Raw genomic sequence first — 16289 nt, 5'->3', positions numbered from 1 at the left:
TGCTTAATTCTGAAACAATAAAGGTAAAATTCTTGTGACTAGGTGATTTATAACACACTGCAGTTAGAAAGATACCTACCAGAATGACCTTCTCAATTTCTTTGGATGGACACCAGTGAAACATTCCAGTAGAGTCGTATCTTTTCACATTAGCATCCATGTTCTCAATCTGCTCGTTTCCCGGAATGAGCAGAGGGTCATGTCTGAAAAGAGCATAAGGAGGAGAAAACGTGTAAGAAGAAAACACGTTCGCTGGCCCTATTTGCAAATGCAGGTTAGTAAAAATGCAACAGTGGGAATTTATCTCCTGGGCTTAATTGTGACATTTGTCAAAGGACAAACTTTCTGCACATCTCAATAGACGTCTATCGACAATAAATAAGCAGTAAACAGCCTTGTGCTGACATGGCTTATCATTGTCAGATTGAATTTGTGCATTGGACTCCATCATAACTGCAGCTCTCTCCGGGCTGCCAAGACTGCGGAGTCATCAAAGTCCGCTCCGGTGACAGCACTGGAGTGGAAGAGATGGAGCCAGAGCACTTCAGTGACTGAGTGGCACCAGAATGGAACGCCAATTACCGGCTTTTACTCCGCATCACTCCTGACGTGATGCGTCCAACGGTAAAAGCTTTAACAGAGGCGCACTTTAAATATTTTAGGAATTTGCCCAATCACATTTTGCTCCCCCAAACTGAAGACCATTAATGTTTCAGCAGCATGTCACGTCTAAACAGGCTAACCTATATCAGCGCGCCCTGCTGAAGCTGATCTGAGGGGCATGTTGACCGTGAAAGAAGTCCCAGCACTTGGGTACAGCTCACATTCATTTTAGTGAACTCCCTTGAAAGCTTTCTAAACTCAGTAGTTGAACTACACAACTGAAAAACAGAATTCACAAACCAAATGTGTGGCCATGTTAATTTGATGCCTGGTCTATGGATGTTTGGTATGAATAGCAAGTCAAAAACATATAGTGGAGTGCTGTTTTGAGCTTGTTATGGTTGCATTCTCTGCCTCAAATACAGAATTATTGGTAGTATTCAATATAGACATGCCTGCACAGTTTAATATACTCAATACAAGAATACCAACAACACCAATCACATTTTTTTTTTTTTATGTATATTATCAGATATATAAAAAAAAAAATTTCTCGCTTTTGACTGAATTTCAAATCCCATTTGTTTTCTGTCAAATTCAAAAACAATGAAACTCAAAATTAATTACTGCAATATAAAATTATTATTATTGTTATTATTCAAACAGACAAATAAAATCTGTTGTTTGCATAAATATTCAGCCAGTTGTAGCAGAAATGTATGCAGATAAAAATATAGCAAAAAAATTAGCCAATAAATTTGAATTATTAAAATAACTACTAGGGATAGGCAATGTATTAAATATTCACAATATCTGATTTAGATGGCAATAATAAATTCATGAAATTCTTGAGTCATTTCTTTGTGCTATGGGTGTATTTTGGTTCAGGTATATTACAATTTGTTTTCCCTCAGTGACTCTTGAATAGATACTCACGATTTCAGGGCAGTTTTTGTGAGAGACCACAGAACCCTTGTAAATGCATAAAACTGTCAACTAAAACCCACAGTGCAGCATGTTACCGGGCCTGAGATGGGCCAAAAAGGCTGCCTTTGAGGAAATGGCCTCGGGGCAGACAACAAAGCCCCATTTCTAAGACACGGCTGCAGGGGAACATGCTCTCTCAGAGTCTGCTCGACCCAGCTATTGTGATAGTATTATCCACAGTGCTAGATTAACAATCATTTACAAAGGATTTCAACAATTACATTTTTTTTTTTTAAACTACTCCTGTCTGATGATGACAGGATACCATTTGATTATGTATATAATATATCTATGATAAATAAAATGTTATTACACGAAACAGCTCAGCTTTATAAGTTTTGATGGTCTGAAGCTTAAATATAGAGCACGGCCAATAAATTACAGGATTTATCACTGTAATGAATAGCTATTTATTTATTAACACCAGGGTGTATTATTTTATCTCATGAATGTGATGTAATCTAACTGACATAATAATACCGTGCCTGTTATGCCTTGTTCTGCAACACCCTGTAATTAACACAACACTAAATGAGGTTTGTAAATTGCATTAGGCCCTTGTTAATCACTCTAATAATGAATGATGGGACCTCTGCCTCACCTTCAATATTTGCATAATGTCAGATAATATTCCGGAAAATTAATTTACACTTAAAATAACTGCACGGTTATGTGAAGCACAAATACTAATTTCAATATTCAACGACTGCACAGACAAAATGCAACAACAGATTTGTGGTAGTAAAAACGTGGAAATTCATATTAGTCATATTACAAACCTCATGATTACTTTTTCCCTCTATTCCTCTCTCACCTTCCTAAGCAGGTTAATTCAGTGAAACGCACCGCTTAGACTGTGTTTGATTGCTAAAATATCACATCAGAAATGTGTCAATTAGTATGCGTGCATGAGATGATATCAGACTGTGTGCAGGTGCTAATAACAGTGAAAGCATTTAGTGCTTTTACACCCCGACTGAATATTTTATTACGTGGCGCATGTTTCACCACTCACTCTACGGACCTCTGTCATTTCAATCTCCCCTCAACATACTGACTGGCGCAGTGCACCTCTGCCAAGATAGCTATCTCTCACCCGCTGTCAGAGCTGCCTGCCAGTCACAAGCACAATCCAACGCGCCATGCCACTCCAGAATAAAATATGTGACGTTACTCGCTGCTGCTAGGGAACCCGACAAATGCATTGTGACTTCCCACAATTAGACGTGTTGTGTCTCCTTTGAAGCGTCCTTTTGAAGCATGATACTGTCATTGTGTAATATTTCAGACATTCTAAATCAACTTTTGCAACTAAAAACACCCAGAAATATATTTATTTCATTTAAAATAGACATGTAAGCTAAAAATAAAAGGTCTAGAGAACTTTATAGGAAATTATCGGGTACCCTAAGCAGGACAGAAAGTTCTTCATTTAATTGGTATGTCCAGAGGAGCGTTCTAGACGTGCATTTGGGGAAAGAGAGAGCGAGAGAGAACAGAAGTTGCCCTGAGAGCCGGGCGAGCTGCTTTTCAAACAGCGTTCAGCTATTCCAGCGCATCACTTGGCAGTCACTGGCTCCCCGAATCCCTCTCCAGCAGCCTATGAAAGCAGCTCCTCGCTTTGAAAATTTTCCCTATCATGCAAACTGACAAAGGCATACTTTTCAAAAACCCACAGCCAATCTGTTGATCATTATTTATTTACGACAGCCTGGAGGCGCAGAAGCCTGTAAAAACCATACTTGATATGGTATACTCTGGCTGTTTTTCGCTTTCCTGCTTGTTGAATAAAGTATCCCTAAGGCTCCCTCAAACAATCGCTTTTCATTTTGCATGAAACGCACCTTGTAAAGGCGAGGTATTCATTGTATGTTGTAATATATTGACAAGGAGGGCACAGGTTGAGGGAGTCCACGGGTCGGTCTTTGGTAATTTTGATGTTTCGCTCCAGGGCTTTGGCTTGAAAAAGCTTACACCTAGAACAGAGGACCTGTCATCCAGTACCCAAGAGCCAGCTGAACACACAGGCACCCTAAAGCACAGAAAACTTTGACACCGCTTTGAAGCGTTTCAAAACAGGGTAAATAACTCCCAAGAATTATTATCACTTGTAGATCAAAGAGCCGATGCATACATTACATGGCAAACGGGGACCTTCAAATCTGCTCAGAAAAACAGTTTTGTGCTGTAAGTTGAGGAATAAAAAAATCCTTCTGAGCAATCGCTGAAAGCTATTTTTTTTCATTCCTCTCGCAGTTTATTGTTTAAAACTGAGAGCGAAAAGAAACAATTGAACATTGATCATTTTCACTTGGAAAGCAGACTAAAGGGCGAGATCCTCTGCAGGGCTGACAGTTTACAGTATGTAAAACTCAACATAATTGCTTCTTTTGGGGAGAGATTCATGTTGGAGACCTCTGTCTGGGTTACTTTTTATACGCTACAGCGAAATGCCTTGTGGGTGGCACACAAATGGAAATAAACAAAATAAAATGAAATAAAAATCTTTATTTTTTAAACAAAACAATAAAATGTTAAATAAAAAAAAACTATAATTAAAATAAAAGTAAAACATTATACAAATAAAAGTAAATATTAGACTGAAAAATAAATACAATTAAAACTGCTGTTTCATGTATAAGATTAATTTAAATATTACATTTTACAACTATTATTAAAGTAATAATAAGCCTGCAACATCATACTGGCATTATATTATATTACAACTGATTTTTTGAAATGCGAAAACAAATAATATCAAGCATGTTGGCTATCACTTTGCAGAAAGTTGCCCCTTCCTCCAGACCTTCAGCAACACTTTCTCACATGATGATGTGCAACGGAGGGCACTGTCTCTGTCTGCATTTTTTACAACCTCTGCATAAACGTCTCCTGGCCACATGGGCGGAAAGCAAGTCCTTTTATCAGTCAAAATCAATTAACAGCATTATAATTCCAGCGGACAGGATAAAAGGAAGGTAATATTTGAATTCATTTTTGATTGCGATGATACATTTCACATATGGCCTTAAGTACGAAAAACACTCCTCACAGGGGTTCCCACAATAGATGAAGAGCCCCGAGGCTAAGTAACCATGCTGGCGTCTCTGATTGGTTGGCACCGTCATTAGTGCCACCGCTGTTTAAGAACTACATGTGGACGGGACTGGGGGGAGATGACAGCTGAGACTTTAAAGCAAGAGTATTTTTCAAACAGCTTTTCATAGCTGCTTTCATGACAGAAATATTTCAGCTCTATCATTAACCGCTGACAGGCTGACAGCTCAAACGCCTCGGCCTGAAAGGCCTGCTCTCCCCTCCCCCCCCCCCTCTCTCTCTCTCTTTCTCTCCCTCCACACTTTCTTTTTCCTTCTCCCACCATCCCAGCACCATCCGTCCTGTCTCTGCCTCTCTTTCCTTTTGAAGGGTGGAGGGAGCGTCTTGAAATCAATGTCTTACCTCGTCATTTTGGGTGAGCAGTTGGGTGAATTTCGCATGCCTCCGTTGCGTTGCTTCTTTTTGGGTGACAGTGTTGACGGATGCTCATCTTCGACTGCAAACACATGCAAAGAGTGTCAGACTGTGGACAGCTGGGATTGTAAAGTGTGCTGGAGATGACATACTAAAGAACACAAAAGCCAACACTCAATCAATCATTGCAAAAAACACTCAAATCTGAGAAGACCTCCAAAAATAGAAAGATAAGAGTGTTAGTATGGACAAAAGTACACTTAAAGATAGCAAGTACAGACCTGAAGGACAACCATTAAGTTTTACACCCTGTTTTCCATGAATTCTTATGAGTTCTGCTTTTCAAAGAGTTGTGCGGATCTATTTCCATCTGTATCGAAATGATCAAACTCTCTTTTACCTCTCTGTCATTGTTTGGAGGGCATGAGCTCGAACAATGACAGAGGGGAAGAAAAAATAAAAAGAAGAGTAATTTGGTGTGTGTTTTTTAATGGGTAACTACATGGCAAAATCAATCCTCATCACTCAGAGAGCCGTGAGTGATGGCTCCGCTGTGAGTCTGTCCCCCGTACCACAAGCACTCTCAGCGCTGAACAAGCACCCTGAACTGAGCCTTCTCATTCTGAAACGCCTCTCCAAGAGGACATTACTGAGGGAACTGTGAATGTCACAAGCTCTCCGTGTTATAAACACATCATGTGTGAGCTTTGAAGCTGTCTGAAGGTTGAGCTCCTTAAACTTTCGGAGATGATATGAACATACTAATCTGAAATATTTGAAAAATATAGCTTAACTTAAAGGAATAGTTCACCCTAACCATGAAAATGTCATCATTCATTCACCTTCATTTTCCAAATCTATATGACTTTTATTCTTCCAGGAGAAATTATGAAAAATGTCCTTGGTCCTCTTTTTTATACGACAATAGCGTCAAATTCTGGCCCACGCATCAAAACGTTTACCATATCTGAATTGAACATGAGCACAAATGGGATTTGTGAGTGTTGGAATAAAATTAAACATGTTAAATAAAATTTTATTTTATTTTTATTTTACAGTTGTGGTCACTTTGAATTGTCACTGCATGAAACAAAAGCATGGACATTTTTAAAAATTTCTCCTTTTGTGTTCAACAGAAAAAGAGACAAAACATTTTTTGGGTGAACTGTTCCTTTAAGTAGGGGAGAAATTATTCAATATGATGCAATAAAAACTAATAAATGTTTTCAGCCCTGGAATTTTGCATGTACCAATTTCCATGTATACCACAGTACATAATGTTTTTTTTGTTTGTTTGTTTGTTTGTAAATTAATTAATATTTATTATGCTGCACTACTATAATTTATATTATACTGTATTATTCAGGTTTTCTGCATAGCAATGAGTATTTGAGTATGATACCAGGTACTGACCACAACATTTTGGTCTGATTTGTATTAGAGACAAACTAGTAATCGAAACCCAAACTCCAAAACACTGCAAACTTGCTACAGTATAGTGTGGCACTGTTAGAAATCTATCAGCAGCACGGCAAAATATTAGAGACAAATACTGCAAACACATTTAGCAATCTAATTGTTCTAATGAAAAAAGACAAATTAAACAAAAAGACGCTGTCTGTGTCTTCACCAAATGCCAGTGCTTGACATTTGAAATTACACTGTGGAGGGAGCAATGTGAGACGGTAATCAACTTTAAAAATATCACTACTGATAAGACAGCGGTGCAGTGGCCCTTTGTTCTTTACTACGGTTGTTGAGCGAGTGGCCTGGCTGGGCCGGACCGCTCTCTTCTGCCCTTGCTCCTCCAAATTAGGCGGCGGAGATTTACGAGCTACAGTGGTGCCCTTCAGTAAGAGGCTTAACAATGAAATAACTCCACCTGCAACACAGCCATTTCAGCAAGTCTCTGCTTGTTCCAAATTACATTACGGCACTTTTACAACCTCAATCAAAATAGGATCAGCCCACCAAAGTGTGATTGCTGTTCCATACCACGGGCACCTATAGCCCTCGCTTTTTTGTGTCGCCGATCAGAACGATTGAGCTAGACATCTGTCTCCTCTGCTTCAGAAAGACAACTGGCTGATGCAAGCTTTAACGCACAACAAAGATACAAGAGAAATAAGAAACACTACAGTCCTGAAGACTTTGTTTGTACAACTTGGGGTGTCTATGACAACGAGTTTACAATGAGGTCTAAAAGTCTGAGATCACACTGATAATCTATTTTAAACCTGGAAATAAACCCAGACTTTGAAAAAATAAATTAGAAAGAAAAAAGAAAATAGAATAGAAACAAACGCACTGGAAAAACATTTTAATTAGTGGTCTTGTATCCCACGGTATATGATGGGTAAACTAGCTATTCTGGTAATTCTATACTCCCTTTGATGGCAGTTGTGGTTACACACATTACACACACACACCCACACATTTAGTGCTGGGAAGGGGGTACATTAGCCACTAGCTGCTCTACATGCACGCGGCAGTGACTGCAGGGACCCATGCAGGAGGAAGGGGTTGTTTGCGGTAGCACTGACTAATGCGTCCTAAAGCACAACCTACAGTGCGTGGAGGACAAGGTGCTGGGGCGGTAGCGGTATTTTCCGGGCAGGCTGCGGGCCCGGTTCAGTCCAGCCAGGCTGAGGCGTGACTGTGAGGGCGGTGCCGGAGGGAGCAGACTTCCTTTCCGGTTATTAACAAGAGGGACGGCAGTCGTGGAGCACCCCACAACCGGCAGCACACTGGGAAGAGTGTTGGGAACAGCCATGCTGTTGGCCAGTTCGATCGAGCGGTTTTGACAAGTCGCTCTAACTTCCTCCTTTACTGTCAAACAGTGGAAGACAAAACAATGAGAGATGACTGTGATTTCGGTCAGTGACATATACCATTAACAGGTTCCACGAAAAAGAAAAGGAATTTTTTTTTTTTTTACAGATCTTAAGAGTTATATTCTTTGTATTCGTGTTAGTTTAATATGGATTTGGAATTTTTTATTTTTTTTATAATGTAATGACTCAATGTAAAAATGTCATGTGGTGTAAGCATCAAACAAAATGTAATAACATATTTACACCTTCAGTGTGACAATCTGAATCATTTAAAAAATAATAATTTTAAAAATACTTTTCAGGATCATTTTTTTTAAATCAATGAAATATTAATGCAAAAACATCATTACGTTTCTGGGTCTGAGTCGAACCACATGACATTAAACTTGTCACAAGAAAAGTTGATTATCTAATATTTATCTAATCGAATGATTTATTATTTTAAGAGACTTATCAACAGACAGTCAGAGGCTCTGCAGGGGTCCCACAAAAATGTATTGCAAACATACTGCTATCAACTTTAAATTAAAACCAAGTGCCTTGTTAAATAATAATAACAAAATGTAAAATAGTTTTAAATAAGATTTAAAATTGCTATACAAGTCGTCTAAAAGCACATGCCATTAGTGCTTCTAAACTAAATATATTATGATTAAAACACTGCAGCATTCATAATTTATCACTGAACTGCATGAGAATCACATAAATATTTAAGTATGAAAATACAAGTTGACATGATTTTCATTGTTGAGCCATTTATTTCACCCTTTCGATTACCATTTACAGACAGATCCACAAATCTGTGTGCTATAAAGGTAACCGCCGTATTTTGAATAATTGACGATGACCCCTCAAGTTTTATAAAACACTACTTAACCACTTGCCAAGCGCTTTAGGTGAAATGTTCAATATGACATTTGCTTTTCCATTGCTAATAAACATTAATTAATTAGAAGCACTTTCTTCCCTGCCTGCTCTGCGACAAGACAGAACAAAGCATGAACATATTATTCCTGATAACCGTCAGAATGAATCAGGTCACAGTGCAGGTAGGAGATGTGCTTGCACAAGGGAACACGGCAATCTCTTTACCGTCTGCCTCAATATACGGCAAAGCAGTGTTAAAACAACATATCTAAAATGTGTGAAAATCAATACTACATACAACACACGAAAATGTCTTAGATTAAGCTGCGAAAAGGACCAAAATAACAAACAATCTGCTGTCTGACAGACGGGAGTATGCAGTGTGTATAAGGGACCTGAAGTGTTTCACACAGGGAGTTATCAAGCTCACCGCCTGCCACCCAAGCCATAAGACTCCAGCCTAATGCTATCTACATAAAAGGCAAGAGGTTAACCAATATCTGGTGTAAGTGGAAAAGCAGTTTCCGCCCGCTCCCCAAACCTTGCTCAGAGCAATAAATAGATGGTTATTTCTGCCGTCAGCTGCCGCATAGATTTAAAGGCCGCCACAGATAACTCCTGGATTCATCTGGCCCCTGTCAAACACGAGTAGCATTATACAGAGAACATCCGCTGTGGCACTTTCACTGTGGATTTACAGTAATCCAGACGGCAACTGTCCCTTTATGAAATGCAAATCCTGTGACGAGCCACAATTGTGCATTCTTATCAAGGCCATTGTTAAATTATAGAAAGCACATCTGTGAGAAAATCCATTTTGAAACTTTATAGAATTTGATGGTGTCTCTAAATAAATAAATTCGCTATACATACACTTGCAATCATTTTACTTCACCTAAATTCTCCTAATTATTATTTTTCTTTTTTTAATATTACTTTGCTATTAAAATCATTTTTTGTCCTTCAGATGCAGAAATATAACACAAAACATTTATTTAAACATTTAAACAATAGCCTATTAACTATGCAAATACATAATGAAACGATTACATATAACATTAAAACACATCGAAACGGTTACATATGAAATGAAACTTAATAGCAATAAAGCTAAACCTCTCTCAGCATTAGTTTGGCGTCGGATTTACCTAAAACAAATTTAGCTGCATGTGAACCGAACCCCAGACTGTGGCTGTGATCCCATTTCCCTGGAGTTGTAGCGCCATCTGCTGTTGATGGCGTCACAACACAGAAACGTATCTAAGACTCCACACATGCGTGCAATACATCATAGCATTTCTAGCTCTTCAATCATCCCTCGCAAGGACACGGAGCTCTTTATGCAACATCTGGATTTCATATGGATGCCTCTATTCAGCACCTGACCTTTCTCATGCACATGTTTTAAAGTCGAGCAGCCCCTCTGATGCATTTGACCAGAACCCAGTGCTGAGAAACTGTCATCACGGCCCCCCTTCCCATCAATCCCCAGTAATCTACAGAGAGCTGAGGATGGCAGCTTTTGTGCTGTAATGCTAGTTGGGGTAAAATCAAAAGCAAAGAGCCAAAGCAGGCAGGTTGCACGAACGAATGGGGGAATGAGGAAAACAGAGAAGTACACTTACGTGATCTGACATATCCGTTAAACTTATATTTGGCTGAGGGGAACGCAGAGACCAAAGTGTGGATACAAAAAGGAAAAGAGAGAGAATGAGTGTGAGATAGACAGCAGAAAGACAGTGCATCACACTTACACAAGGACAGAGAGGAAGAAAAGTCAAGTTAACAGCAGTTAGAAGCAAAAAAAGGATGAAGAAGATAATCATATAAGCAGGAGATGATTAAAGAAATAAAAAAACAAAAGAGGTGATTAGTGAAGGGACTGGACTTAAACGAAGCGATGAAAATCAAGCTGCCTGTTCAGTGTTTCCACATCACGGATCCATTTTAAGAGTCAAATGATGGATTCTCGTCCCAAGACCGATGACGAACATACTGCCCAAATCCGAACAACCTCACAAGGATCATTATGGTATTTGGAATTTGGCTGGGGAAAAGAGAATGCTTTGATAAGTCATCATTTTATCCTTGACACTCAATTTGATGAAAACCAGTGAAACCGATCAAACAGATGTTAGCAATCTTGAGGCTTTACCAAATAGTTAAACAACAAATTACAGATGTCTCCCATCACATAATTGCTTCCGTAAAAATTAAATGCTGCCAGCTGATCATTTTTGATCAGTAATTACTATCTTGTCAACTGCAGATGAACGCCTAACTGTAGGCATAGCATTCTGGGAGAATCAAGATACTGTATGCAACAAATTTGTGACAAGGCAAACAACCTTTAAGCTATTAAAGTGAATATTAACTGATGTTTTGAATGCATGATTTGCCATTTTCTTTCCGCAATGTTTTGCATTTCTGAGTGAAAAAATAGTAACCAATATTTGTGATATACAATATTTTTAATATTACATTTTATTTATTTAACTAATATTGCAGTATTTTAATAATATTTTTTAAATTAACATCACAATATTTCAATAATAAACAAATATTTTAATAAATATTTACAATTATTTAGCCTACTTAATTAATTAAATATATACATTTTTTAAATGTGTGTGGGACTTGATTGGGTTCTTAAAAAGTAGCTATTATGGTATTGGTTAACATTATGCAATAGCCTGTGAAGCCTAAGGATGTTTTCACACTGTGTTTGATTGCCTGGTCCAAACCAAAGTTTGATTGCTTCCCCTCCCCCTACTGGATAGTGTTCACATTATATTTTTTCATCCGAACCATGGTGCGTTTGCATCATCAAGCAGCAGCTGTTTACCCGTTGCATGGTAACGACGATGCAGGAGAAGGCAGCAAAATGCATAGCGTTACTCCCCTAACTTTTATATTTTGGTTTTTGAAATACATTTCAGAGGAAGATCAGGCCATTTTGATGAAACATTATGAGGCCAAACTATTTTTGTCTTTGGAATAAAAAGTGATAAATCATTTAAAAAATAAATAAATAAATAAATTGTGTCAATTTTGATTTCATGTTGACTTAAAACTTGGAGTTTCAGTTTATCTTGCAGACAATCATAATGAGGGTTGTGTTCAGAGGCATGTAGGATGTTCTATACTGCAGCCCCCATCGTTGCAAAGTCTCATCTTTCGTTACAAGTACTGTATCTGATGCCATAAAGGTCACATCGCAGGCCCAGGGCGGGGCGGTGACACAAGCGCTCAAGCAGGGGCCCCGCGCCGGTCCTGGCATATGTCGCTTGCGATCTGCGGGCGCAGGAAGAGTCGGCCGACTCTTTGGCTAGCATCTGTCCTACACGGCGGAGGGGATGACCGGCCCTGCTCCTGCCTGGTGGTAAGGAACTGTCAGGTTGAGTTTAATGACACACCAGCTGAGCTGGGGAAATGAAAATGCAAACATAATTTTCATGTCAGGCTGCATAAGAGCCGACGGTGCTGAGTTCCACCCTGCAAGGAGTGGACAAGATCCACTCTCTGGGCTGCGCCGTGCCGCCCCACCCAGCCACGCTCGGCACATCCTCGGCAAACTCCATAACCATCCAGAGCAGGCAGGACAAGAGGGAAAAAGGAGAGAAAAAAATGCCCCGAAGACTCAAAAAAAGCAGTGACCTCTCTCCCTTCCCTCTCAGTATGCCAGCCTTGCCAGGCGATTGTTGTTTACAAAACAGGCATGTCTAAGATTGCCCTGCTGGAAACTTCCTTGTGAAGGCTCATAAGTTCAAAACAGGAATTAATACCCTTTGCAATGCTGAGCACCTTGAGAGTCTTTAAAGCTCATGTAATGAGGGGATAAGTCTCGGCAGGTGGAGCGGAGGGACTGTTATTGTCATTGTAACTTAGAGCGGAGGCAGCTAACTCACTCGTACAGTATATTTGCTCCCTAAAGCCTGCACTTGCAGAGATAAAGAAAAAAAAAACTCTTCTTAATAGTGTGCAGTGCACTAGAGCTATAATGAGTGTTACATTGCTCCCTACTCCTTGTCAAAGTCTCTCTGGGCATTGACTGCAGCCTAAAGAGTGACAGTGTCAGCTTTTCACACATCTCATTTTCATACTAATAATTCTTTGTCTGGCTTTGGAAGAAAGGAGCATTACCATCCTGAGTGATGCATGCAAAGAATCAGAACAAAAAGTGCATGAGGGCTGTTTGAGAAAGCGCCCACCAGGGAACATCACTTCTGTAAAACAGAGTGCATTTACTGTCACGTGTTTCATGCATTCAGCAAAATTACTGCATCCAGGGGAGTAGTATTTATTTCAGTAATAACTGAGCTACTATAATGTGCAGGTATAAAACCACCATATCATGCTTAGAGCAGGGATGTGGTGATATTTATGCTTTCTGAACACAAGTGGTGAGTGCCAGTAGTTATGTTTCCATTCAAGTTGTGAATGTAATTTATGAAGAAATGTGGAAAAAAAAATTAACAAATAAGGTAGCACTTCCGCCCCACATGCTTAAAAGAACAAAATCATAATCTTTAGGAATGCAAATGGAAGTTGTTGTCACAGAGGAAGCCACTGAGGCTTGCAGTGTGGAACGTGCGATCAAAACAAATGTAAATTAAAATAAAATATATAGAAAGAAATTTTAAAGAAAGAAATATATATGTATATATAAAGACACAAATAACGATGAAGTGCTCAAAATAATTTCATCAGAAAATCATTACTGATTGAGCAAAATCAAAGTCAGATGGAGGAACTCTGTGAATTCCTCATCATAGAGATGCAATGCTAGATCTGAGGCAGAACCGATGGGAGTGAGTCAAGCAAAGCTGGCATTAGCTGTCAGCCTTGTCGAAAACGCACTCAATTCAGAAAGAAAACGGCAGCAATGAAACCAATGAAGGATGACGCTACATGAAGAGATCAGCAACTATGTAATGACCAGTAACTGGTATCCAGGGATATCACCACAGACCAAAACACAAGACACAAAGTCAACCTCATCATAGGGTTTGATGCTAATCTAAGCTGATGTGGCGAACAGTCGGAAGGCAGTTGTAGAGGAAATGCGATCGCCTGAACTGACCCCTGCTTTTATAGTAGGTCGCACCGCTGCCATTCCTAATTGACAGACGCTTTAGTATTTCACATCTGCTAAGGCTTAATGAGAAGACCCCTGTTCAGCGCTGTCCTTTACACAACTAACTGCGTCAGTCATCTGACCTCATCCAATCGCCTGAGTCACCGCCATCTCAATTGAGTTCCTGTCAGGAGATCTCTTTTTAACTTTCCCATTGAGCCTGACAGTCCCACTGTGGTATACAAGGCATTAAATAAAGCACATTGACTTTTTCTCCCCTGATTGCTGGCTAAGAGAAAATCATCGAGGAGGATCAGATCCTGTGGAAAGGGGGAGAGTTTGACGTGTTTTTTCAATTGCACCTAAATGTGGACTTTACTAAAGGAAGAGGTTTTATTTCAGCCAGTGGAAATGGTGGAGGCATTAATGGCTTGCGGTTGTAAAACATGATTGTCCAAGAATAGCAGAAAAGACATTGCCAGTTTATACTTACTCTTTATGAGCAGAAGAAACTCACTTAAGATCCCTTTCAATCACAATCTAGTGTTTGGCATGTGAATTAAAGATGATTTTAATAAATAACAGACATATATAGTTCTGACTGTTTTTCATTTACTGATATCCTTCCAATTTTGCTCAATTACAAATATAATCAAAAGGGATCTTGACCAGTGAGATGGACATTTGAGTTACATTTGCTTGTTTCTAATATTTGAAATAGGAAAAGACGGCATGTGATAATTGAACACATTCAAAATTCAAAGACCAAAACATTTTGGGTACCCAGTGTTTGAACCTGTGGGGAAAAAACAGTTAGTCATTTGTTTGCATGTTTCCTAACCTGAAGAAGGGTCTTCAAAAAAATAAATCACATAAACATGAAAATATTATCAAAACATCATCACTGTCAATGTACACAATTAGCCCATGGATTCGATTAAAAGCACATCATACAGTTCATTTAACAGATACATGTACACCTGCCATGTAAAAGTGTAAACACCAAAACAGTGACTGCAAAATGTCACCAGCACCGCACAAGTGCTCCACTAACACAGCATGCGCCAACACAGTCCTACTGCACCTACTGCAGCACTAACACAGAGAAGCCACGTCACTTCAACTACCACCAATTCACCAAACGAAAAAGAATATGTACTAGTGTACCATCCAATAAGCCACAGATACGGAAATAATGGAGGAACGAAACAGACGTAAAACACAGCATATGAAACACGGCACAGACACGCACACTCACACGCTCACAGGTCACGGACATCGAACGGCATGTGGTTTGTCGATCGAACTTACAGGCACGTAAACTGGTTGAGCAATCATGAACAGAGACAGAAGAAAGTGGGAAGGCCCTCTGAAGACTGTCCATGTTACTATGTACACTGCCTGTCATGCACGAGCAGTCGCGCTCAGAGCGCCCGCAATCAAAACAACATGCCAGTTTCATTCGCTTGTAGACGGACATCTTGGCTACAGTCATGTGTTGGATGAGAGGAGAGGAAAGCAGCAGGTTAATGGCAAGGATCAAAAGAGTTTTTCAACCAGGGAAGTCTGAAGGTAACTTTTTCAAACAGGAACAAAAAGTGCAATGCCTTAGCAGCAAGCTCTGACAGGTTTGACCCGCAAATGGACCACTGCACTCCCGCTTGAAGTACGCTTCGGATAAGCATCCGATTATGTTCCCACTGCACACGTGAAGTTCGATCCAAATTTGAAGGTTAATACCAAATTGGACTTTGAAAACATCTAATAGAGGGCTTGTTTAGGCAGGAAGCAGTCGTCTCATTGGGGTCAAGCCGTGCCCTAAGGCTGATCATGTCATAAAAGGTTAAAAGGTCAGATATGACAATATGATCAGAGGTTGGGGCAAGGAACATTCAGGCAGAGAGGAATGGGTGAATGTGTTCAGCAGCGAAACCTCTTTGGATAACATCCTCTGTATCTAAAGGAGAGGATCACATACCTGTATCCCATCATGCAGCAGCAGGTTATCGGCATCACAACGTGCTACAGGCTCTATCGTGGGAGCTCTATTCTGTTCGTCAAACTACGCTCATCACTGGACTCAATTAGGGATCAGTGGGAGATTTATATGGTAAACATGCCGATAGGCTACTTCTTCATTCCCTGATTAGAAGATGCATTCGCATGCATTGCGCATTTTATTCAAACATACATTACGTGGACAGTATGTATGTGTGTATGCAATTTTTATTTATTTTTTGGTTCTCAAAGGAGCTGTGGTGAGAGACTATAGCAGCATGATTGCTGTGAATCGGACTAAAAACAGTCCCTGGTACACATTCTCCCGGTGCCACCTCGCTAACGGACCGTAATCAAGTCTGGCACCCTCAAAAGAGCAAACAATCCACAGGGAAAAGCCTGCTTTTGACTTCCATCTGAGGTTATGAGCCTGAATTAAGAGGCCAATTTCA

The 16289-nt window shown here is 39.7% G+C and overlaps 1 protein-coding gene across 11 annotated transcripts in view; it reads right to left on the bottom strand.

Moving 5' to 3' along the window:
• kcnma1a (potassium large conductance calcium-activated channel, subfamily M, alpha member 1a) overlaps positions 1-16289 on the bottom strand; it is a 182664-nt gene that overhangs the window by 20519 nt on the left and 145856 nt on the right. For 6 of the 11 annotated variants that reach the window (XM_084092686.1, XM_084092687.1, XM_084092679.1 and 3 more), the window contains 3 exons: positions 10388-10420; positions 5050-5143; positions 80-203 (listed from right to left, as the gene is read on the bottom strand). In XM_084092686.1, the coding sequence (XP_083948812.1) occupies positions 80-203; positions 5050-5143; positions 10388-10420 (251 nt within the window). The remainder of the gene's footprint in view (positions 1-79; positions 204-5049; positions 5144-10387; positions 10421-16289) is intronic. The other 5 variants (XM_084092678.1, XM_084092681.1, XM_084092684.1 and 2 more) reach the window with 1 other exon arrangement.

This window comes from Abramis brama, assembly GCF_963993115.1.
Source record: "Abramis brama genome assembly, chromosome: 19".
Taxonomy (NCBI): Eukaryota; Metazoa; Chordata; class Actinopteri; order Cypriniformes; family Leuciscidae; genus Abramis; species Abramis brama.
Note: the sequence above shows the minus strand (reverse complement) of the source record. Positions and strands in the feature narration are given on the sequence as shown.